The sequence below is a fragment of the Acinonyx jubatus genome, chromosome D2 (assembly GCF_027475565.1).
Source record: "Acinonyx jubatus isolate Ajub_Pintada_27869175 chromosome D2, VMU_Ajub_asm_v1.0, whole genome shotgun sequence".
In the NCBI taxonomy this organism is placed as follows: domain Eukaryota; kingdom Metazoa; phylum Chordata; class Mammalia; order Carnivora; family Felidae; genus Acinonyx; species Acinonyx jubatus.
Window position 1 is genome coordinate 33,607,930 of NC_069393.1, and position 26,846 is coordinate 33,634,775.

Genomic DNA, 26,846 nt, shown 5'->3' on the forward strand with positions numbered 1-26,846 from the left:
TGGCACATGGTAGAAACTTAGTAAATATTTGTGAATACTTAAAGACTGCTTTAGTCCGCAGAGTATCTATGATGGTTTCATGTATTTATGGTTTATTCGTGTATTTTATCATTAAGTGGGTTTATTCACAATAATTTTGGTTATTCTTGGTTTCACTACAAGATTGATGGTTAATTAAACAGCTTTGTTATCCAAGTTTTGTTTTCATGAATGTAATCAATTTTAACAGCAGGCTCCTTATGAAAATCAGAATCCTGAGTTAAAATTAAGTGCCTCTCTCATTATTCCTCAAATATTATCAACCTAAGTTTCCTTAGTAGAGAGCAAACAAGCTTTCTTTTTTCTTCAACATTTGGATTGACTTTGTATATAAGTGCCTCTAATTCTAGTAGGCAGCTGGTGTTGGTGATTAAGTTTGGAGTGATTTGTGTGACTGCCCCCTTAGGTTTGGATTCTGAGAGAATTTTTTTAATGCCAAATTTAGTTTTTTTTAATTAGAATTTTTTTTCTTTAAATATGTGATAGATGAGAGTATAAACTTTTCCAGAACTAATTGTCTCCAAAGTCAGGATATTTGCATACTATTTGTAGGTATACAGACACCCAAACAAAGTAACAGACACCCAAAACAAAATGACTTAATCTATAAATACAATAAATTTGGAGGTAAAGACTGGTTAATTCAGTGCTTCAGGAACATCATCAGAAAGCCCTTTCTGGATGTAATTTGCAGCCTTTTTCTCAATTTGATCCTCAGCAACCCAGCAGGACAACTTTAAAAATAAACAAAACAATTTACTGTCTCTAAACCAGAGAAGGTAGAAAAATGTATTCAGAAGAATGGTATACAGTATAAGCTGTTGCTTTGGTTAGTGCTTTATATTTGAAAAGAGATGCTGCATATTTTTAGAGGATCACAGTGGGGAAGCTGATCACATTTCTGCTGCCTCCTGAAAACCTGATTTATGGTATAGTTTTTCGGTGGGGGGGCAGAGTTTAAAGTCTTAGTACTTTGAGGATTTTATTCTAGACTAGTATAAATCATTACTTAGTAACTTGTTTAGAATTGTTTTACTGAGTCATTTAACAAAGGTAGGATTAGATCTTCTCCATAAGAATATTAACTCACATGCAAAGAGGTATAGATTAGTCATTGATGAAAGCAATGACTTTGGGTTCAGTCCACCTTGAAGAAAGAATAAAAGTAGAATCAAATAATCTCTGGAAAAAGCAAGATGGTCTGTCATATTCTAGTACTATATGTAAGAATGTTTAATATTAGTAGGTGATTGTATAATTAAAATATTCTAATTTATGTATCTTTAAATCAGTTTGTAATAGCCAAACCACAAAAATTCAATTTCCCTTGCATGTGAAGAACTTTTTAAGTAGAAAGCTCTGTCTTAATTTTCATGTCTGTATATATTTATGCTTTTCATTTCTCTGCAATGCTTTTTTTTTTTGTTAAAGTGAGACTTGGAAAGTAACAGTAATAATGTTTCAATTCCTGAGATGTGGGTAATTTTCATCCTCTCTTCAAGACTTTCATATTATTTTTATAATGTTTTTTTTTTTTTTTTTTTTTGAGAGAGAGAGAGAGACAGAGTGCGAGCAGGGGAGGGACACAGAGAGAGAGGGAGAGCGAGAATCCCACGCAGGCTCCAAGCTCAGCGCAGAGCTTGATGCAGGGCTCAGTCTCACGATGGTGAGATCACAACCTGAGCCAAAATCGAGAGTTGTACGCTTAAGTGACTGAGCCACCCAGGTGCCCAAGACTTTCATGTTATTTTTAAGTGTATTGTTATCATTTGCATGTTTCTTATTTCCTTTGTTGATTCTAATTATGCCCTTAGGAGTTATCATAGTATAAATTTATTTATTTATTTATTTATTTATTTATTTATTTATTTATTTATTTAGAGTATAGCTGGCACACAATGTTACATTAGTTTCAGGTGTATAACATAGTAATTGGACAACTCTATATGTTATACTGTGCTCACCCCTAGTGCCACTGCCATCTGTCACCATATAACATTATTATGGTACCATTGAGTATATTCCCTCTGCTGTACCTTTTATTCCCATGACTTATTTATTCCAAAACTGGAAGCCTGCAAGCATATTATAAATTTATTATGTTTTCTATATATTTATTATGTCATCAGATATTTAAAAGTGATTAAATATTTTTTAGGGGTAGAAACTTTCATTTGTGTTTCCAAGACTCAGTAGGCCATTATATTTGTTGACTGACCTGACTGAGAACTTAATGTTTATCAATATTTCATTTTGTTCCAACAGTTTGTGTAATGAGAGAATTTTTTTTGTTCTTACCTTAGATTTGTGGTCCATAAAGTATACTCTAATAAAGTTACGTATTTATTTTCATAATTGTTTTACCTGGGCCTACATAAATGAAATTTTTTTTTAAATTGTAATCATTTAACCTTGTAAATCCATTGTTAAGGATTTGGAAAAACCAATATTGTATGAGATGAAACGCTTTTTTTTTTTTTCAAAGATTAGTAGAGGAAGCACTTCTTTTTTTGTTCATTTCAGATTACACTGGGAAACCCCTATGTGAAAGTTCTATTAACTATCCCATTCTCTTTGGAATGAGTTATTGATATTTGTAAAACAAAATTTATCAGTAAGACTGTAAGATTCTGTTGGATTCTGGGGATCATGTCATTGACTTTGTTACTGGTATTGTTGACAGCATTATCATTGTTCTTAGCCATTAGCCCTTGATGTCCACATTTGTATGGCAGAGTAAATAAAGCTATTATATAGGTTGATTACAGGAATGACTTAGCATACAGTTTACTGTCAATCTTTAGGAATTTTATTTAGAAATTTTTTTTTTAAAGACTCAGGGTGTTATGGTTCTAAGCCTCTCTGCTTATGTCCATTTTTATGTACAAAAAACTTTAGGGTGGTAAAATTGTGTTTTATCATGAATGATTTAAAATGAATGATTCCATTTCCCATCCACAAAGTTTTTCATAGGTGTTATTTAATGTTTAAGTTATGCCATTCTCTTACAGCAGTAATGAACATGCCCTCAGGTTCTTGAATATTTTCAGCTATAGAAAACATTTAGTGTACAATTCCTTTATTTTTGGTAAAGAATAAACTGAGGCATAGAAATCATAATTGGTAGGGAAGACTGGTACTCAAGTCTTCTTTTTTAGTCCATTGTTCTTAGCATTTTACCAAATTGTAGTCAATTTTCCAATATATACATATGGAAACATTGGGTTTTGAATTGATGCCCTTTCAGAAAGCAGCAGATTTGTTCTTTATTTTTGGACTGTTGATTTTTAGTTTGAATACAGGTTACATAGTTCCATAGTTATTAAGTGATGTATCCCTTATTGTTATGACCTCTTTTGAAGTTATAGTAGTATTTCATCCTATGAAGAATAGGCGACTAGAAATTTTTTTTTTAATTTTTTTTAACGTTTATTTATTTATTTATTTATTTTAATTTTTTTTTTTAACGTTTATTTATTTTTGAGACAGAGAGAGACAGAGCATGAACGGGGGAGGGTCAGAGAGAGAGGGAGACACAGAATCTGAAACAGGCTCCAGGCTCTGAGCGGTCAGCACAGAGCCCGACGCGGGGCTCGAACTCACGGAGTGTGAGATCGTGACCTGAGCCGAAGTCGGCCGCTTAACCGACTGAGCCACCCAGGCGCCCCAAACGTTTATTTATTTTTGAGACAGAGACAGAGCATGAATGGGGGAGGGTCAGAGAGAGGGAGACACAGAATCTGAAACAGGCTCCAGGCTCTGAACTGTCAGCACAGAGTCTGACGCAGGGCTCGAACTCACAGACCGCGAGATCGTGACCTGAGCCGAAGTTGGCCGCTTAACCCACTGAGCCACCCAGGCACCCCTAGGCGACTAGAAATTTAACATACTTCTTCAAGGTCACAGTGTAAGTGTTGAATCAAGAGTACTCTGAAATCAATTGTAGCTCTTTGGCTTTTTTGTCACCCTTGCTTTGTATTGTTAATTTAAGATAATTTGTGTGAATCATCTTTCTCGTGTGTGGGGACACTCAGATACGCACATTATTTATATTTGGCCTATTATAATTTTTATAAATGGAAATCTGATCTTGTTTCTTCCAGGTTTAAAACCTTTCAATGACTTCTCTTTGCATGATGAAACCTAAAGAACTTTCTTTGCTTTTTAATCCCTAATTCTAGCATCTGTTTGCAATTCATTGAACATGTCCCTCTTGTCCATATAATTGCACATGCTGCTCCCTCTAAAAACCTCCTCCTTGTAGGTCTCCCCTCACTACCTCAAATCCTTTTCTTTTTTGATTTATTTTTATTTTTTTTTTTAACATTTTTTATTATTTATTTTTGAGACAGAGAGAGACAGAGCATGAACAGGGGAGGGGCAGAGAGAGAGGGAGACACAGAATCTGAAACAGGCTCCAGGCTCTGAGCTGTCAGCACAGAGCCCGACGCGGGGCTCGAACTCACGGACTGTGAGATCATGACCTGAGCCGAAGTCGGATGCTTAACCGACTGAGCCACCCAGGCGCCCCCCTCAAATCCTTTTCAAGATTCAGAATTTTATCTGGGAAACTTTGATCTCTGTTAAAAAGCAAAATTGATCTAAGTAAATTTGAAGATCAAATTAGCTTTGTTTGCTCATTTGTGAATCTGGTAGCATTCCATCTGATGAAGGCTGGCTGGGTCCAAGGACTCAGAGGAGGGCCTGTAGGACCACCCAAGAGAGTCCTTGGCTTTGTGCAAGGTAGAGATCAAAGGTGAGCCAAGAGGAAGTGAGAGCAGAGTTTATTGAAGATATAGAGTGTAGATACGAACAGAGCATCAGGGAGATTCAGAAAAGAAAGAAGAGTGATTCTTGTCTTTGCTGGGGTCATGGGGTTTTTACTGAGGAAGGTTGTTGGGTGGTCTCCATAATCCAGGAATAAAGAGTGTTTAGGTGTCTTGATGAGACCATGGTCTTGGAAAGTTCATGACAACCCTGCCTGGTCACTCCTTAGATTATCTGTTGTGTTTGTTGGGAGACTCCAAAGAAATCATTGGCCTCTCCAAGGAGGACATATAAAAGAAGTGGGAAAAAGAAACAAAGGAACAAACAAACAGCTGTTCATGGCGTTCCTTTAGTTCCCCTATCTCATATGTGATAATAGAAGGGTGTCCCGTTGAGCTGCAGGAAAGGAAAGGTTTTTAAGGATAGATAGGGAATGGAAAGAAGGAAATTATTAGCAAAGAATCCTGATCAGCACTACAAGGTAATCCAGTGATAGACCTTCTGTTCCCCTTACAAGTGTTGCTGGATCATGGAGTGCAACAGCCAAGAAAGAATTCTTGAGAAGTTGTATGGTGCAACTTAGTTTAGTTTATTTAAGTAGCACAGGGGCAGGACCTGTGGGCAAAGGCTGCACTTTTGCTTTATGAAGCTTGTGGTTATATGCTTAGAGTTTCAGGGGGGAGGGACACGCAGGGAGTATTAGATTATAAATGTTTTCTTCGAATTTCTACTGTAAAACTATTTTTGTAAGATTTCTCTGGTGCTTATCATTCAGTTCCGTATTAACTATTGGTGAAATGTACAGGCAGTCTTGAGACCCTTTAAGAATGTAGCAACCAGCACTTATTTGATCCTTATCAAAATTATGCAGGCTATAGGTCAGCCTTCTGGGTTAAAGGTGAACATTTTTCTGCTTCTATCCTTCATCAGGAGAACAACTTTGCCTAAAACAATGCAAACTACAGGTTAGCTGGCTAAAGGTCACATTCTTGGCCTGGTGGAGGGGGCAAGGAAGGATGTTGTTAAAACTCTAGTTAGGTTCTGTATTAAGTCTTGGTTTGCTAATGTGGTGGCTTAACATAAGTGACTCCATTTTGGGCTCATGGTTTTGTTTTTAGCATTTCAGTGATTCATGAACTGGATAGCATCCAGTCTAACAGATGGAAAGAAGATTCGAAGGGCACCTGGGTGGCTCTGTCAGTGGAGTGTCCGACTCTTGATTTTAGCTCAGGTCATGATCGCAGGGTTGTGGGATCAAACCTCACATTGGGCTCCATTTTGAGCATGGAGCCTGCTTGGGATTCTCTCTCCTTCTGCCCTTTTACCCTCCTTGTGCATGCACACTCTCCCTCTCTCTGTCTTAAAAAAAACAAAAGGCTATCCAAGGAGCTGTACAAAATGAAAGATTTTTATAGGCAGAAGGGAGCAGGAAAAAGACAGTTTTACTAGGCAAAAAGACAGGTTGGTTTTTGCAACCAATGGCAGGGGTCTAATCAGGCAGATTTGCTAAACTGCTGATCAGGCTGTTCCTGATTAGGTTAAATATTTCATTTCTGGGAAAGCTAAAACTGTAATTAAATCTTGCTTTGGTGATGTCACTTAACATAAGTGACTCCAGGTTAGGCTTGTTGTCTGTTTTTAACACCTAAATCTAGGTTTTATGCAGATTTTATGTCAGAGGAATTATTAGATCATTTTGTAATTCCCTGTTTTCTTTTGTCTTTTCTAGATTATGAGCTAAAGGCAAGGGTACTTTTATCTATCAGGGCTTGGCACTATACCAAATGTATTCTAGAAACTCAGTACATTTTAATGAATATATATTATGTTTAAATGTCTCCAATTCTAGGGGCACCTGGGTGGCTTATTCAGTTGAGCATCCAATTTTGGCTCAGGTCATGATCTCACAGTTTGTGAGTTCAGGCTCCGCATCAGGCTCTGTGCTGACAGCTCAGAGCCTGGAGCCTGCTTCAGATTCTGTCTCTCCCCTTCTCTCTGCCCCTCCCCTGCTCTCGCTCTCAAAAATAAATAAACATTAAAAAAATGTATCTCTCTCTCTTAAATGAATATTAAAAAAATATTTTTTTAAATATCTCCAACTCTATCCGTTCTTTTTTTTTCATAGTTCTCGCCCGGGATGTTACAGTAGCACCTCATATAACTGTGCCTCCAGTCTCACCCTTTCTCCTGTCCTTACTTTACATTCTTCTTTTAATGCTTTTTGTACTTTTGTTTGTTTCTGTCCTACTGATTGTCCATCTTTCTAAAACACTATTTGTCCCATCACTTGACCATGTTATTAAAACACTTTAATAGTTCTCCCATTGCCTACAGGATGAATTTTAAGTTATTAAGCATGACTTTGGAAGCAGATCTGAATCTTGCTTTCCCTTTTGGCACTATTCCTACCAACAGCCTTCTACCTTTAGCCCTAGTAAGAATTAATTGCTTATTTTTGTATCTGTGCTTTTGCACGTGCTGGTCTACCCTTCTCGAGTATTAGCTGCCTGATAATTTCAAAACTTAGCTGCTTCCTCTTCACCTCTGATAAATTTGTTTCTGTTATGCTATAATTTGTCTGTGTTATCTTCTGTATTAGACTAAACTTCTTGAGGCCTGTGGCTATTTCATATTCAGTTCTTCTTGTGTGTAGTACATAGAACACTGCTTGTTGAATGCTGTTGAAGTGAATTAAATGCCTGTGGATTATAGAATAAGTATTACTTGAATTAAGAAGGTGGTGCTTCATGGGGTGCCTGGGTGGCTCAGTCGGTTGAGCATCCGACTTTGGCTCAGGTCATGAGCTCTCTGTCCGTGAGGTCAAGCCCTGCATCAGGCTCTGTGCTGATGGCTCAGAGCCTGGAGCCTGTTTCAGATTCTGTGTCTCCCTCTCTCACTGCCCCTCCCTGGCTTACACTCTGTTTCTGTCTCTCTCTCTCTCTCAAAAATAAACAAACAAAAAAAATTACCAAAATTAAAAACACAACCTTTTTTCTGATTTTGTCTTCTGTTTGTTTGTATTCCTTTCCATAGTTGTTACATGTTTATTTGGCTCACTAAAATTGGGAGTTAATTTATGTTTTGACACTTATCCAGCATATTGTTAGTACTCAGAAAGCTGTTATTGTTAATAAACCTTTAGATCAGCCTTATTAATTTCAGCTGATAATTTAGACACACCCACACTTTTGGGGATGAGCACTGGGTGTCATATGTAAAAGATGAATCACTGGGTTTTACTCCTGAAGCCAAGACACTGCATGTTAACTAACTTGAATATAAATAAAAACAAAATTAACCCTAAAAATAAACAAATAACAGACAATTCTACTTTTTGTGAGGATTATTATGTTCGCATCTCATCCTTTTCTTTGAATAGTATAGATGTATTATATGAAAAATATAAATTATTTTAATATTAAAAATGTCTTTTTTATATTAGTCTTTTTAAAACTAAGACCACAAGGTTAAGTTCTGAGGAGATTTTATCCTAAATGGCATCATAGAAAGTTAACTTCTTAATAGTTAAGAAACAGTGCTGCAAAGTTGGCTCGATTCTAAAGTGTACTTTTGCTTGCTAATTAAGCTACTTTTCATCTTTAATTCATAGTACTTTAAAATGATTCCCTATTGTTATGCAGTTTTTTCAAAGAAGCATTAGTAAGGTAAATGTAGAAAATTATTTTAAAACTAAAGTGATACCCACCAGATGGTGCTATTTTGCCTGTTTTGTTTGTGCAGATACAGAGGATGAATGAATACAGAACTTTTAAAAAGACTATGGGAGATCTTCTAATATTTTTAGGGCATAATATTTTGGGGGTGGAGGAGCTCAGTGGAAAATATTCAAATGTAAACTTATATTCAGTACTGAATTTTATCTTAAAGGTAGAAACTATTGCTGGTTACATGCCAGAGAAACTTCTATATAGTCTAAAATTCAGTAGATATTTTTAAGTTTGACATAATGTAAATCCTATTGACTGTCATAATTCCACATGCATGAAAAATGTAGTTATTTCTAAAAGGGATTGTGTATTACTAAAATTTATGTTTTAGTTTTCTTTACATTTTTAAGTAAACAATATTACTGAGTTATATACTTACAAATTAAGGGAAACATTTTAATTATTTTATGTGTTCTTGAATATTTCCCAAATAAAGGAGAGAAAATTAGGCTTAAATTCATTATTTTTACAAATGAAAAGGATGATCATTCTAAATTAATTTATGTATTAAATTAATTACATAATTAAATTAATTATGTATTAGAAAGTAGTATGTGGTGCACTGTTCGTTTAGATGCTGAAATTGAATGTTCATTATAGTTAAAAATGGCTAGCTAATGAAATACATTTTTCAGTGAAGTATGAAAGATTCAGCCAGTATATTTCTAGGATTTTAATTTACTTAAAAATTTATTTATTTATTTTGAGAGAGAGAGAGGGAGAGAGAGAGAGTGCATGCACACACGTGAGTGGGATAGGGGCAGAGAGAGAGGAAGAGAGAAAATCCCAAGCAAGCTCCATGCTGATACAGGGCTCGATCTCATGACTCTGAGATCATGACCTAAGCTGAAATCAAGAGTCCAATGCTTAACTGACTGAGCCACCCAGGTACCCCTTACTTTATTTACTTTTTCTGATCTTATTATCACTTGTTTTTATTTGTGTCTGGCCATGAGATTGAAGCATGAAAGTATGTAGGTGTCATTGTAACTATTTCCCAAATTCACTGTTGATTATACCAACGATTACTTTTTTGCAATGTGTGAAATTAGAGATTGAAGTTGCTTTTATTTCTTTTTAATTTTTTTCATGTGTATTTATTTTTGAGAGAGAGACAGAGTGTGAGTGGGGCAGGTTCAGAGAGAGAGAGAAGGGGAAACACAGAATCCAAAGCAGGCTCCAGGCTCCAAGCTGTCAGCACAGAGCCTGACGTTGGACTCTAACTCATGAATGGTGAGATCGTGACTTCGCTGAAGTCGGAAGTCAGGAGCTCAACCGACTGATCCATCCAGGTGCTGCAAGTTGCTTTTATTTCTTAAATTTGATTTTTTTCTCTGGAAAGGTACATGTGTTACTTTGAATTTAGTGAATGAAACATATCACTATAGGCTAGTAAATATAGATAGATTTTCTTATGTTCCTAGACTTTGTGCATGAGTAGTTTAATCATAACTATATTAACATCATCTTCATAATACCCTTAACATTATGAACCACCATACTGCTTTATCCTATAACATTTGTTTGTTTTTTTTCTTTGTATTATAGCTTTGGAATCAATCCTTCAGATCTCTTCTGTAAGAGGATAAAGTTCCTCTTCCATTAAGACAATTCTTTACATATAGTAGATGATCTATATATATTTGTTACATAAAGAGTAATTTTGGGGCACCTGTCTGGCTCAGTTGGTAGAGATTGTGATTGTTGGGGTAATGAGTGTAAAGTCCCATGTTTGGTACAGAGATTACTTAAATAAATAAATAATTTAAAGCTGAGTGATTTTGTTATGCCGAATATTATAATACAAAGGAAATTATTTCAGTAGCTTTTCTTCCTTGTAGGAATTTCCATAGTAACAAAGAATATTCTATATTCTGTTGTTTTTACCTTATACTCTTTTTCTCAGATGGCTTTTTTATAATTTTGTTCATTTTTTTAATGTTTATTTTTGAGAGAGAGAGAGAGATCGTGCACGTGTGTATGAGCAGGGAAGAGGCAGAGAGAAAGGGAGAGAGAGAATCCCCAGCAGGCTCCAACAGTGTGGAGCCACCCCTGTTGGTGTGGAGCCTCCACACTGTTGGTGTGGAGCCTGATTTGGGGCTTGATCTCATGAACCGCAAGATCATAACCTGAGCAGAAATCAAGAGTCGAATGCTTAACCATCTGAGCCATCAACATGCCCTGAGATGGCTTTTTATAGTTGGTTTAAAAAGGATCATCTCACTGAAATATCTTAGAATCATAATAGTGATGCATTCTATCATAGTAAAGTTAGGTGTATTTTCATTAAAAAGATTAAAAATCTTGACATCATTCTGGTTTCATGTAGATCTAGAGAATTACAGATGATCTAGTGTGGTACAGGGCTTCTTGGAGAAGGTTTCCTAAGACCTTTTCAGAGGGTCCATGAAGACAGAACTGTTTTCAAAGTGATACTTAGACATTGTTTGCCCTTTCCATTCTCATTTTCTCACTAATGTAAGTATTTTTCCAGAGGTTCCATGATATGTGATATTGATCAAATACATAAGAGAATCTAGCTCTCTTCTATTAAGCCAGACATTAATTATAAAACAATATTACTCTTCTCAATTTTTAAAATTTGGAAATAGTTATTTTTCATAACATGCTATGTATGTTAACATTTAGTGGTTCTGTTTAAAAAAATTAATAAACATTTAGAAATTTTGTTTTAATTTTAATATGGTCACCAGGGATAGATATAAAAGCTCTTTGAAGTACTCAATACTTTTTTTAAGTATAAAGAGGTCCTGAGATCAAAGCGTATGAGATCTTCTGATCCTAATTCTTTATCTTCATTTTACCAGTGAGGGTACTCTGAGACTCAGAGGGGGTTAAATGGTTTAGTCATGTATATTCAACCATTTTTGGCTTAGTTGATACTTCCATCACTGACTTCTGACTCCTTTGATTTGACTGATTCACGATTTAGATATTTCCAACCTCGCACCAACTCTGAGCTCCTTCAACTATTTTTTTCGTGTGGTATTTTAACTAACTTTATTAAGTGCATGAGCAAGTTGGGAACATTCACCTGATTCTTCAGCTACAATAAAATGGTGTCCTTTTTTTTTTTTTTTTTTTTAACGCATAAAATACCTAGTATAACTTTGCTATAAAGTGTGAACTTTCTAGCAGGAAAAGGGAATTGATACATGAAATAGTGTAGCCTTAGTGTCAAAAAAAAAATAAAGTTGAGGGCAAAGAGGTAGCCTCTCATATTTTAGAGACTCTTTTATTATCTTCTTTACTTCCCTCCTACCCTGGCCCCCCATCAACAATAAAACATTGGATACAAGCTTCCCTGGACATTTATGGCAGTCCACTCATAGAAGAACAAAGTATTCTATCCTTAGGTTTCAAACAGTAAGAGGATAATAATTCTATATTGCTCTTTTGTTAGCCGTATATTATTTCCCATGTTGAAACTCATGATTGAGAGGATAGATTCTAAAACCATCCTCCCTCCCCCCTTTTTTTAATTGTTGAAGGAATTTAAAATCATGTCATGAAAATGGATTGAAAACCTGGGTAGTTTTAACTTAGAAGAAAGAAAACCAGGATATATATGATAAGCCTCCTTCTGCATTTGAAGCACCTTCTTTATGTGCACATGAGATTAGATCTATTGATTTATTTGCGAAACCTCAAGGATAGAACAACTAATGAGTGGATGGTATAGACTGAATCATTTTAGCTCAATAAAGGAAAACTTTCTAGTAGTAAAGAAATGCAAAAATTGAATAAACTTGTTTTGGAGGTAATGAATTCCCTTTCTCAGGAGGTGTTATAGACTGGATTACTTGGTAGGAATTACTTGGTTGGCACACGAATCAAGAAGGTATAGTTAATTGGATTAAATGACCTTTTAAGATTCTTTCTATTTTTATATGCTTGGTATATTTGTTGAAAATAACTTTTAATTATAAGAATTTTATTTACTTTTTAAATAAGAGTTAATTTTAAAAGGACAATTGGTTTAGTAGATATATTCTACCCTTATATCAACTAGTCAATAGACCTGAAGACTTTATGGATCTGTGGTCTTGCCATGAGCATTAAAATTGATTTTCTTGAGTGTGTGTTTTATTTATTCCTTTCATTGCAAGCATTTGAAGAGATGATTGATTGGTAGCAAAAATTTGGAAGAGGAAAGGATGATAAGCATTAGAAAGGAAAATAAAAGCCATTTTGAAGATGTACATTGGTTTGATATTTTGGGGTTTATTTTCTAATTTGCTTATGATCACAAATATTTTCTGCCTCTTATTACCACTCTTTTCTGTTTCTTTTCCATATATTCCAAACTATCCATAACCAATATTTGTGTGAAATTGTCCTTAATTGTAGGTGGTTTTATAAGTAGTAGAGTCCGTCGTAATATAATCACTAAGATTATGACTGCATTAAAACATGTTGTATAACTTCCTAATTTAGCAGAGTATTTTGGGAGAAGAGGAGAAATAGGTCTACCCTAATGTTTCTAACTCTTTTTTTCTTGGGGTACTAGAGGGAAATACATACTCTTACTTTTACTAGAAATAAATGGATAATCACAAAATATTTGGCTTTATTTTCATTTGGGAGTAGGTATTTGTATTTCTGTATATAAGCATGTATCTTTATATATCACATATATTTTTAGTACTTCCAAAAAGAATTTGAGATCTTATAATGTATTATTTTGTACACACACACACATGTGCACACTGAGTTTTATTTGTTCATCAGAGAAGGCCTGGCATAGGATTTAAGTTAAATTAGCTATAGGGTTCAGGTATCAAGTGAGTGAGTAAAATGAGCCAGTTTGAAGCAATAGATATTGATTGATTGATACATTATAACCTCTTTTCAAAGGAAGATCCATGGCACTGTAGAATCTTGCCTTCAGTTATACAGTGTAAATAAGATTGCCATATGTGATATTTAAATAGTTAAGAAATTAGACCAGAACTGAAAGAAAGGGTTTCCTGTATAATCTGCTGTCATTAGACAAATTAAGTGATTGTTCCATTCTGCAGGTATGGTAAGGTTGTGTTTTATTAATTAATTTATTTATTTATTTAATATTTATTCATCTTAACTGTGTGTAAAGCTTGACTTTAGACATTGGATACAGAGCATCAGTTTTCCTTCACTTATAGAGTTCACAGTCTAAGACAGATTTGAATATTAAATTTCTTATTCAGTAAGTATTTCTAGTAAAAAGCTTATAATATGGAGTCTAATGACTTAAGTTCTTATTCTGCTACTTTTTATTTATTCATTCAGTTAACATTAGTTATAAATGCTTATTATATATCCCAGAAATGTAGAGATTAGTAAGATATAACCTTGCCTTAAAAATTCATTCTCTTCAGGGGTGCCTGAGAAGCTCAGTTGGTTGAGTGTCCGACTTTGGCTTAGGTCATGATCTCGCAGTTCGTGGGTTTGAGCCCCATGTTGGGCTCTGTGCTGGAGAACTCAGAGCCTCGAGCCTGCTTCAGTGTCTCCCTCTCTGTCTGCCCCTCCCTCGCTTGTTCTCTCTCTCTCTCTCTCTCTCTCTCTCTCTCTCTCTCTCTCTTTCAAAATAATAAACATTAAAAAAATTCATTCTCTTCAGGAGTATTAAACAGGCAATAACTAGCTATCATATACTGTGATAGATAACTGCTATGATTAAATTATGTGTCAAATCCTGTAAGAGAAGTAGATTCCTCTAGCTGTGCAGGATGCAAGAAGCTATCTCAAAGAGCTGATATTTGAGCTGGGACTTGAAGAATGAGTAGAAATTAGTTGGGAACAGAGGAATCAACATGAACAGAGGATTAGTTAATCTATGTTAATAGGTTCTGCATGAACCCACAGTATAGAGTGATCTGCATGAACACACAGAAACATGAGTGAGTAGTGTATTTGGAGAATGACGAAGTATTGTTTAGTTTGGTTAAAACACTAGGTATGTTGTGGAAGGAGTGGAAAGAGAAAAAGCTACACATGTAGGTTGGGGCAGATTGTGAGAGGTCTTATATACTGGGCAAAAGGTTTTAGGTTTATATATGAGAGGTATTTGGGACCTGTGGAAGGTTTTTAAGCAAGCAAACATGCTTAGTTTGCATTTTACAAAGACAGTTGATAGAAAATAGGATGAGGTAGAAATTGAGGCTGAAGGTACGTATACTAATTTGAAAACTGTTCGTAATAGAAATGAGTAAAATAATGAGGATCTGTTATAGGGAGGTAGTAGTGACTTTAGAACAACACAGGGGATGGATTCAAAATATAGTTCCAAGGTTTGAGTTGATGGGATTTAGTGACTGATCAATGAAGAGAGAGGGCATCCAGGAAGATTTTAAAATTTTGTCTTTGGCATCTGTATAGATAAATAGTGATGCTATTATCTTTGAAAGTAAAAGCAATATGATTTGGAAGAAGTTATGAATTTGGTTTTGTAACGTTGAGTTTGGAGGAATAAATCTAAAGGAATGTTGGAGGTGCTTAAGTTGCAGGTGGAGGAAATGCCTCTCCAAGAGAAGAGAAGAATTAGGAGAGAGGTAGTAATTGTTAGGTATATCTCAGCCTGTTATTTATAGAATATGAGACATAGAATTATTTTCTGATTTGGAAATGAGCAATGTTTTAGTTATCTTAAATTCTAATTTCGTAGTGCAAAAATCACAACAATTATGTATATTATGGGCCAATAATATTAATTAAAATTTATTGAGTGCTTGCCATGAAGCTTAGCTAAAATGCTAAGCATTTTACATTCATCATCCTTTAATCTCATAGCAGTGTGACTTAAATATTACTATCATCTGGATTTTCAGAAGGGTATCTTGACCAAGATTTTATAAGTGGCCGAATGGGTTTTCAAACAAATGTCAGTGTGACTTTACAGCCCAGGCTCTTAACCACTATGCTATTTGTATGTCTTATAGAACATGAGAGCTGAAATGGATCTAAAGACATCTAGCCCTACCCTATAATTAAATATATGTCATAGCTGAAATCTGTAATTTTGGTTAAGATTAGCTATTCAGTTTACTTAATAAAAAGCTTACCCACCAACCATTCATTACTCCTCTTGTCCTTGTGGCAGATCCTTCTGTGTGTGTGTGTGTGTGTGTGTGTGTGGTGTGGGTAGGCTGACCCCTCTGCCATGTGAGTTGCCTTATCAGTCTGGGTCAATCTTGTTTGTCCCATTTTTTGTGCTAGTTAGTTAAGAGATGAGCATGTGACTTCTGTCTGGCCAGTGAAACATGAGGGGAGGCTTGATGAGGAGCTTCTGGGAAAGGTCCTTAGCCTTGCATTTCTGGATGTTATGCATATAAGTGGGTGCTTAGAATTCTGAGAGCTACTTTGTAACCATATGAGGGCTAGTTGAGTGTAAAACCAAAACACTACATAGCAGAGTGAAAAGATGGAGAGAACCTGGATCCTTAGTGATATTTTTGAGTTGTTAAGTTACCCAATTCTAAAGCCACCCTAAGTCTTATGTGAAATTGGAGGAAGTTTATTAGGCCACTTTAAATTGGATTTTTTTTTTTTTTTCATATTTACCAATGAAAGGAACTGAACTATGGTCTAAAATATCTACCCTTCACCTGAAGTACAAAAAAGCCATGGTGGGGGCGCCTGGGTGGCTCAGCTGGTTAAGCATTCAGTTGTGGCTCAGGTCATGATCTCGCATTTTGTGTGTTTGAGCCCTGCGTTGGGCTCTGTGCTGACAGCTCAGAGCCTGGAGCCTGCTTTGGATTCTGTGTCTGCCATTCTCTCTCTGCCCCTCCCTTGCTCATGTGCGTGCTCTCTCTCTCAAAAATAAATAAAGATAAAAAAAAAGCCATTGTAAGGCTTGCATTACTATTAAGGTAAGCTTGAAACTGGAACAGTTTTTGTGTCAATGTTCGGTTTTAGTGTCTACACCTAATTTTATTGGGGTAGAAGCTAGAAATGCTCGTGTTCTAGAAATTAGATGTTATATGTTAAAGTAGCAAAATGTCATTGAGGAAATAAGATTGATTATTTTGATAATAGATAAAAGGAATAGGAAACTGCTCTTCAAGTTAGGGTAGGAAATCGATATGGGTTTAATTTGTAGTCAGTTAACAAGTTTCAGGGTTTCTCTCATAGACCCTTCCAAGGCTCTGAGAGGATCCCAAGCAATGTGTTTACATAGCTATATTTTGGGGGGATAAAATTGTCAAAAGTTAGATATTTTAACCAGTTAAATTGCTATTTATTTTCACTTTGACTTACTGGGTGGCATTAGAGTGGTCAGAGGCATTTCTGGGATCTGGTTATGGGGAAGTATAGTATGGGATATGTTTAGATGGAGTACATGTTTTGCAGTTATTTCTGCATATTGTTAAGTTCTTACTAGCTGTTCTGGCATAGGTATGACTCCCAGTAATATTCTTACTGTCCACTGTGCTGATGGCTTTGTGATATATAGATGCAAGGGCAGAGGTCTTAAAGCAATCTAAACATGTTCCTTGAGTCTGGTAGGAGAAGGAGGAAGGGAAATATCGTTTAAATATATGGACTCAGAAGCTAGTCTGGAAATTTTTTCTAAATCTTAGAATTCATATATGAAAGAAACTTATTAGGAGTTTTCCTGAATCTGACAACAATCTTAACAGTGTTTATGACTTTATCAGTAATAACTTGTGAAACTGATAACTTTTCTAAACTATCAAGAATAAAACCTGAATCAAACACACTAGCAGAAAGACTGAGTTACCTTTTTGTTTTCTTAATATTATAAAACTTTTATATGAAAAGGAAATCAAAAGTATGCAGTCAGAAATGTATGAAAATAAGAGCATATAGAGGTGGTTAAATAATTGATAAAAATATGCCAATCTTGGGATGCCTGGTTGGCTCAGTCAGTTAAGCATCTGACTCTTGATTTTGGCTCAGGTTGTGATGTCACAGTTCATGAGATCGAGCCTTGCATCAGACTCTGCGCTGACAGTGCAGAGTCTGCTTGGGATTTTCTCTCTCCCTCTCTTTGCCTCTCTCTCTCTCTCTCTCTCTCTCAACATAAATCAAATAAACATTAAAAAATGCCAGTCTTTCTTGAATTTATGATGTTTGTGGTATTTTGTTACCTTTTAAAAATTTGTAATTTATATTTGCAAACTGAATCTAACAATACATTGAAAGAATTATCGCCACAACAAGTGGGATTTATTCCTGGGCCGCAGGGGTGGTTCAATATCCAAAAATCAATGTGACTTATCACATTAATAAAAGAAAGGATAAGAGCCACATGATCCTCTCAATTAGATGTAGAAAAAGCATTTGACAAAATACAGCATGTTTTCTTGATAAAAATTCTTGAGAAAGTAGAGATAGAAGGAACATACCTCAAGATCATAGAGGCCATATATGAAAGACCCAGAGCTAATATCCTCAATGGGGAAAAACTGAGACCTTTCCCCCTAAGATCAGGAACATGGCAAGGATGTCCACTCTCACTACTGTTGCTCAACGTAGTATTGGAAGTCCTAGCCTCAGCAGTCAGACAACAGAAAGGAATAGAAGGCATCCAAATGATCAAGGAAGAAGTCAAACTTTCACTCTTTGCAGGCAACATGATACTCTACGTGGAAAACGCAAAAGACTCCAACAAAAAACTACTAAAACTGATACATGAATTCAGCAAAGTCACAACATATATAATCAACATACAGAAATCAGTTGCATTTCTATACACCAATAATGAAGCAGCAGAGAAATCAAGGAATTGATCCCACTTACAATCATAGTGAAAACCATAAGATACCCAGTAATAAACCTAACCAAAGAGGTAAAAGATCTGTATGCTGAAAACTATAGAAAGCTTATGAAAGAAATGGAAGAAGACACAAAGAAATGGAAAAACATTCCATACTCATGGATTGGAAGAACAAATATTGTTAAAATGTCAATACTACCCAAAGCAATCTACACATTCAATGCAATCCCTATCAAAATAACACCAGCATTCCTCACAGAACTAGAACAAACATTTCTAAAATTTGTATGGAACCAGAAAAAAACCCTGAGTAGCCAAGTAATGTTGAAAAAGAAAACCAAAACTGGAGGCATCACAATTCAGGACTTCAGGCTGTATTACAAAGCTGTAATGATCAAGACAGTATGGTACTGGCAGAAAAACAGGTACATAGATCAATAGAACAGATTAGAGAACCCAGAAATGGACCCACAAATATATGGCCAACTAATCTTCAACAAAGCAGGAAAGAATATCCAATGGAAAAAAGACAGTCTCTTCAGCACATGGTGTTGGGAAAACTGGACAGTGACTTGCAGAAGAATGAACCTGGACCACTTTATTACACCATACACAAAAATAAACTCAAAATGGATGAGAGGCCTAAATGTAAGACAGGAAACCATCAAATCCTGGAGGAAAAAACAGGCAATAACCTCTTTGACCTCGGCTGCAGCAACTTCTTGACATGTCTACAGAGGCAGAGGAAACAAAAGCAAGAATGAACTATTAGGACCTCATCAATATAAAAAGCTACTGCACAGCAAAGGAAACAGTCAACAAAACTAAAAGACAACCAACGGAATGGGAGAAGATGTTTGCAAATGACGTATCAGATAAAGGGTTAGTATCCAAAATCTATAAACTTATAAAACTCAGCACCCTAAAACAAATAATCCAGCAAAGAGATGGTAGAAGACATGAACAGACATTTTTCCAAAGAAGACACCCAGGTGGCTAACAGACACAAGGAAAGATGCTCAACATCATTCATCATCTGGGAAATACAAATCAAAACCACAATGAGATACCACCTCACACTCATCAGAATGGCTAAAATTAACAACTCAGGCAACAATAGATGCTGGCGAGGATGCAGAGAAAGGGGAACCCTTTTGCACTGTTGTTGGGAATGCAAACTGGTGCAGCCACTCTGGAAAACAGTATGGAGGTTCCTCGAGAAATTAAAAATAGAACTATCCTATGACCCAGCAATTGCCCTACTAGGTGTTTATCCAAAGAATACAAAAATGCTGATTCAGAGAGGCACATGTACCCCAGTGTTTATAACAGTGCTATCAGCAATAGCCAAAGTATGGGAACAGCCCAAATGTCCATCAATTGATGAATGGATAAAGAAGATGTGGTATATATATACAATGGAATATTACTTGGTGATCAAAATGACTTAAATCCTACTGTTTGCAACAAAATGGATGGAACTAGAGTGTATTATGCTAAGGGAAATAAGTCCACAAAAGTTAAATATTGTATGATTTACTCATGTGGAATTTAAGAAACAAAACAGATAAACCTAGGGGAAGGGAAGGAAAAATAAAATAAAAACAGAGAGAGGCAAACCATAGGAGACTTTTAAATACAGAGAACAAATCGAGGGTTGCTGGTGGGTTGTTGGGTGAGAGGATGGGCTGAATGGGTGATGGGCATTAAAGAGGGCACTTGTTGGGATGAGCACTGAATGTTATATGTAAGTAGTGAATCACTAAATTCTACTCCTGAAACCTTTATTACACTTTATGTTAACTAACTTGGATCTAAATAGAATAAAAAAAATTTAAATAGAAATTTGTAATTTAACGAGGCTTATTTTCATATTTTAAATACATATTTCACATCTAATTTGTGTCCTTTTCCTTAAAAAGAGTTCCCCAAGTTGTAGAAGTTACTGGTCCATAAAACCTGGATCCACTCCTCAAAGGAAACACAAGCTAAGATTTATTTTGTGGGGGTACCTTGGTGGCTCAAAGTCGGTTAAGCATCTTACTCTTGATATTGGCTCGGGTCATGATCTCACAGTTTGTGAGATTGAGCCCTGCATAGAGTTTTGCACTGGTAGTGCAGAGCCTGCTTGGGATTCTCTCTCCCCTCTCTTTCTCTGCCCCTCCCCTGTTCATGCAACCTCTCTCTCTGCCTGTCTCTATGTCTCAAAATAAGATTTGTTTTGTGTAAGTGTTGAAATAGGTACTTCAAGTGACAGTTAAGGGAGTCCCATGTTTTAGTATTATGATAGATGATAAAGGTAAAAATTTTGAAAGATTTGGGGTAGAATGGAATGTAGCTGTTTAAACATCTACAGTGGGTTAGAGTGATAATATCTTCCCTTCAATTTTGTCAGATTTTTCTAGTACATGGCTATGGCAGCTTTGATGATATTTTCTTCATTAATGTTTTTCAGAAATTAGAATGGGGGAGATCTGATGAGGGGAAAGAAGGCCTTTACTGTGTGCCAGCTAATGAAAACAGAATCGCTCCCTGTTGTATAATAAAGAATTTGGTTTTTACCCTGGGTTCCTGGTACAGAGCAACTAAAACCCATGGAATATCCCAAGTGACAGAGTGTCTTTGTTATTTATGAGCTACTAGGATTGCTGTGCTATCACTGTCATTATTCTAATGAAGTGACTCATGGTGGGCCCCTAGCTCACTTCTGAAGGGGGGCTGATCAACCAGGAAGATCAAATCATGTGATTATTTAGAGGGTTTGGACTTAGAGCTAGCCCACCTCTGGGAAGGGGGTTTGGAGATTGAAGTCATTCATGTGGCCAATGATCCAATCATTGTAATGACATCCCAGTAAAAACTCTGGACAGTGAAGCTCAGTGAAACTTCCTTCTTAATGAACAAAATACTTTGCAGAAATGTGTTGCACTCTGATTCCACGAGGGGAGGGCATGGAAGGTCTGTGTTTGGGACTCTTCTAGACCTCGCCTTATTTGTCTCTTCATTTGGTTGTTCTTGAGTTGTATTATTTACAATAAAACTGTAATTGTAAATACAATTGACCCGTGAACAATATGAGGATTTAGGGGTGCCGATTGCCCATGCAATTTAAAATCCATATATAACTTTTGATTACCCCAAAACCTAACTACTAATAGCCAACTATTGTTGATTTACACATATTTTGTATGCTATACGTATTATATACTATATTCTTACAATAAAGTAAGCCAGAGAAAAGAAAATGCTGTTAAAACTATATGGAGGAGAAAATACAGTACTGTAAAAAATCTACTTGTAAGTGGACCTGCACAATTCAAACCTGTGTTTTCAAAGGTCAAACTGTATAGCACTTTCCTCAGTTATGTGAGTCATTCTAGTAAATTATTGAACCTATGGGAGGGTAATAGAAAACTCCAAATTTGTATGTAGTCAGAAGTGTGGGTGGTCTGATGTGAGGGAAACATGCTGTGAACTGTGTCCATTAACTTGTGGGATCTGTGCTAACTCTGGGTGATTAGTACCAGAATTGAATTGCAGTACACTAGTTGAGGTTGAAAGAGACAGATTCTAAAATTAATTGCCAAAATACTGAATCCAATTTAGGACTTGGTAGTGTGTAGCACTAAACAAAATACATGAACAAATTTCATATGAAGATGTTCAACTTCATTCATAGAAGGTAGAACATTTTAATTTTTGGCCTCTACTGTGTTCCAGTGTTTCATTGTCATGAGATGTTAATCACTAATTCACATGTTGTATCAATTAGGATTGAATTTGCATATGAGAAAGTCCAAAATTAGAGCAACAGAAGCAAGATAGAATTTAATTTTTCTTTCATGTAATAGAAGTCTATAAGTTGGTAGCCCAGGTTGGCTTGACAGCTTTACAGTCAACAGGAACTGAAGCCCTATCTTTACTATGTTGGCTTCCATTTTTAGGGTCCTCTTATAGTGACTATTACTTTAACACATGTTAGGTCTTATACTAGATCTTGTCCTTAGTCTATAAAACAGACCCAGTCCCCAACCTCATGGAGTTTTTAATGTGTGAAGAAGCATCCTGTGAAACAATGTGTAGTAGGCTTCGAATAGTGGCTTCTCCTTGGGAAGGATAGAGGTGATTTCTGAATAGGATAGATTAGTAGCAAAAATAATAATTATGATGATATAATCAGAAAACTGTGAGTGAATCTGTTAACCTTAAAAATAAAACTGCCAGTTATTTTATCAGCAAAAGTGGGTTTGTTTGGGAATAGTAGAGAATTGCAATTAGGGACAAGCAAGCTGTGGCAAAACCATAGACAAGTCCAGCAAATAAAGAAAGTTATGCTCTTCTATAGGGGAAAGTGGAAATTAGGAACTTTTATAAACAAAAAATCCATTGGAGTAAACTGGGAGTTCGAGTACAGTGACTTTCATTGGGTGAGTTGTGACAGTCTCTCATTGGCTAGGCTGTTGCCTGGGGACGAGGAGAACCTTTCTTCCTCCTGCTGAGTTAGTAAAGCAGTAGCTAAAATAGTATGGATTTGCAAGATTCATCTCTTCTGTTGGGTCTGCATTTGACCACCAGTGGTAGGGTGCTCCCCATCTGTACTCCTGGCTCCATTTTAATGAGGTTTCTCTTTGTGAATTTTTACAAAATAAGTGGTAAGATAATCATATAGTATGCTAAAGGAAATAATAAAAGAATCTGTATAAGATACAGAGGTAGGTGCGCCTGGGTGGCTTAGTTGGTTAAGTGTCTGGCTCTTGATTTCGGCTCAGGTTATGATCTCACACGATTTGTGGGTTTGAGCCCTGCATTGGGTTCCCACAAACCACGCCCCCCAACCACCCAACCGCACCACCCCTGCTCCACAACAGCTCAGAGCCTGCTTGGGATTTTCTCTCCCTCTCTCTCTGCCCCTTCCCTGATTGCACTCTCTCCCTCTCTCAAAATAGATAATAAAATAAACTTTTTAAAAACCTTAATAAAAAAAAGATACAGAGCTAGAGGTAATGATTAACTTCCAGTAGTATCAGTATTGAAAATCAACAGGATAGTCTTTCAAATGAGTTGAAAACCCCTATCTGGTTTCCCTCTGAGACTCCTTTTTATTCACACTTTAGTTTTCTGGTTAGCCCCAGAATTTCTTGGTTGTGTCCTGCCTTCAGTGCTTACATAATTTTCTCTCTGAAAGTTTTTGCTCTCCACAAGAAGCTAACTTTGGTTTGCTTTGAAAATTCAAGATTCCTTAAAAGGTTATCTGAGAGCCTTCTTGATCTCCATCATGCTAATCTTTCCGTTGCTCACATTAGTACTTTTTGCGCTTTACTGAAATTATTTTTGGTTTGCCATTTCCTTTAAATTGTATATTATTTGAAGATAGAGACTGTGTTTTAATTCTTTCAGCGCTACTGAAAATAAAATATTTACATGAAAAAATTTTTTTAGTGTAGTGTGCTTAACCGCATATGTGTTGTGGGATTGTTGAGTGTAATGGTCAAGAAAGAATTCTTGAGACATTTTATGGTGCAACTTAGTAAGTTTATTTAAGTAGCATGGGGTCAGGACCTGTGGGCAGAAAGGGCTGCACTTGCTGTATGAAGCTGGTGTTATATGCTTAGTGCTCAGGGGGGTTGGGGACATGCAAGGAGTATTAGATCATAAATGTTTTCTTTGAGTTTCTACTTGTAAAACTACTTTCACAAGATTTTTCTGGTGTTTATTATTCAGTTTGATATTAACTATTGGTGAGATATACAGGCAGTCATGAGACCCTTTTCAGAATGTAGCAACCAGTGGGTGGTGCCGCCCTCCTGCCCCACAGCCACCTGCTGCTTGGCCACATCCGCAGCTGCGCAGTGCTCAGGATGGCTGGCAAAACACAGAGGCTAAGTGATGAGGAGAGGAACCAGCTGCTGCCAAACCTGAGAGCTCTAGGGTGGAACGAGCTGGAAGGCAGAGATGCTATCTTCAAGCAGTTCCATTTCAAAGACTTCATTTGGGCCTTTGGCTTCATGATGAGGGTGGCCCTGCAGGCTCAGAAACTAGACCACCATCCCGAATGGTTTAACGTGTACAGTAAGGCCCACATCACCCTGAGCACCCGTGAATGTGCAGGCCTTTTAGAACAGGACATAAACCTGGCCAGCTTCATTGAACAATTAGCAGTGTCCATGACATAGGCCTTGCCCTTCCTCTTTGAAATCTTTGGGGGAAGTGGAGGGACTGATTTGGGAATCCAGGGAGGGAACTGGGGAGCCCTGAGATGTTCTACAGCCAGAATTGCCAAGTGGACTCCGCTGCCTCCGTTTAGGGGAGAGTCCTTGCTGTGGTAAGAGGAGATGTCAGCCTCACTGCCGACCACTCTTTATCCCCAGCGCTCTGGCACACGTATGCTAATCGAGTACGATCTTCCCCTTCTGTAGGACTTCCCAACAACAGTAATGGTCTTCTTGCCAGGCTGTGTCTTGCTCCTTTTCTAATTCATTTCCCAAGAAGCTGTGTCTAAGATGCACAGTCTTATCTTAGAAACCAGGACCCTAAAGTCAACCCCCTGGTATGTGACAGAAACACGTGAGCTTTTATGTCTCAAATAAAACTATTTTTTCAATTGGGAAAAAAAAAAAAGAATGTAGCAACCAGTGCTTACTTGATCCTTATCTAAACCATGCAGGCCTTCTGGGTTAAAAGTGAATGTTTTTCTGTTTCTATCACTATCACTCTTTGGGCCTAAATATATAAAAAACTGTAATTTTTAAATATTTGGAAGCATTATTTTCCTTTAAAAATCTGGGGTTTGGGTCATTTGTTCCACTTAACTCTGTTATATAATTTTACAAATTTTATTTTATTTTATTTTTTAAGGATCTTATTTTTAAGTAATTTCTATACCCAACATGGGGCTTGAACTCACAACCCCAAGATTCAGAGTTGCATGCTCTACTGACTGAGCCAGCCTGGCACAGCACCCCCACACGCCTTTTTTTCTCTAAAATTTATTTTAAGTGCATTTGTACTGAACATGTACGTGAAAGTTTTGTTATATCTTTGAAAAATACTAATATAACTAAGAAAGTTACTAATACAGGGGTGTCTGGGTGGCTCAGTTGGTTAAGCAAACGACTCTTGATCTCAGCTCAGACCTTGATCTCAGGGTTGTGAATTCAAGCTCCACATTGGGCTCCACCCTGGACGTGAAGCCTACTTAGAAAATGAATGAGTGAATGAATGAATAAGTGAATGAATGAATGAATGAATGAATAATAAAATAACTGATATAAACTCTTAACAGCTTTTTTTCCTGTAGGCTGTAACTTCAGTAAACTCTTAGTCTATTTCCTATTTTTTAGTTACTATAAATTATAATTTCAAAATTATAAAATTCACCCTTTTTTGGTTCCATGTTCCTTTTTGGTTCATGGCCCTTATGAAAGATCAAAGTGATTTATAAATATATAGAAAGCAAAAGTTCCCCACATATGTTTTCCAACATTTTCCTTAAAGAGTATTTGATATAGACAAAAGAGTATGTATCATGTTTTGAAGCATACCAATGAAACTAAACCTCATGAACCTATCACCCAATTGAAGAAATATGATATTATTAATAGCTTCGAGACTCCTTTCATACTCTGCCTAGAGTCATTCTCCCAAATCCTCCACAGAAGTAACCGTACTCTTGAATATAGGTTTGGTATTTTTTTTTAACATAATTCATTTTCTTTATAATTTAATTGTGATTATGTATTCCTGAATAGTATGTTTTTTAGTTTTGTTTTTAAACTGTATAAAATTAATACATTTTTGTATATATCTGTGATTTATCCTCGTTGATACATATAGCTATAGTTCATTGATTTTCATTATTCAATAACTAGTATTCCACTGCATGAATATGTATCATTTTATTTGTTTATTTTATTCATTTATTTTTTTAACATTTATTTTTGAGAGACAGAGCATGAGTGGGGGAGGGGCAGGAGCAGAGGGGGGACACAGAATCTGAAGCAGGCTCCAGGCTCTGAGCTGTCAGCAGAGCCCGACACAGGGCTCGAACTCACGGACCGCGAGATCATGACCTGAGCCAAAGTTGGATGCTTAACCAACTGAGCCGCCTAAGCGCCCCTATTTGTTTGTTTGTTTATAATTTATTTATTTTGAGAGAGAGAGAGAGAAAGGCAGACAGAAAGGGAGAAAGAGAACTCCAAGCAGGTCCCACACTGTCAGTGCAGAGCCCGATGTGCAGCTCATTCTCATTGAACTGAGAGATCATGACCTGAGCTGAAATCAAGAGTTAGATGCTTAACCGACTGAGCCACCCAGCCCCCCTCATTTTATTTTTCCATTCACCTGTTGATGGACATTTATGTCATTTCCAGTTGTTTTGTGACTATGAACATTCTTATATTTGCCTCTTGTACATACACAAGAATTTATTTAAGGTAGTAGTTATCAAAATACTGTCAACTGAAACTAACAGCAAGACTTCATTTACATTGAAGTGGGCATATAGACACACACACATATACATACACATGCTCCTCTGATTGAAACATTTCAGGAAATAGTCCTTTTACTAA

The 26,846-nt window shown here is 36.4% G+C and overlaps 2 protein-coding genes across 8 annotated transcripts in view; both read left to right on the top strand.

Annotated features, from left to right (window-relative positions):
* ADK (adenosine kinase) overlaps nucleotides 1–26,846 on the top strand; it is a 528,728-nt gene that overhangs the window by 87,440 nt on the left and 414,442 nt on the right. The gene's annotated exons all lie outside the window — the stretch shown is intronic.
* LOC128312723 (pterin-4-alpha-carbinolamine dehydratase-like) lies at nucleotides 13,903–24,897 on the top strand. Its single transcript, XM_053207902.1, has one exon. It carries the CDS (start codon nucleotides 24,135–24,137, stop codon nucleotides 24,447–24,449), a length of 315 nt encoding a protein of 104 aa, XP_053063877.1. The 5' UTR covers nucleotides 13,903–24,134; the 3' UTR covers nucleotides 24,450–24,897.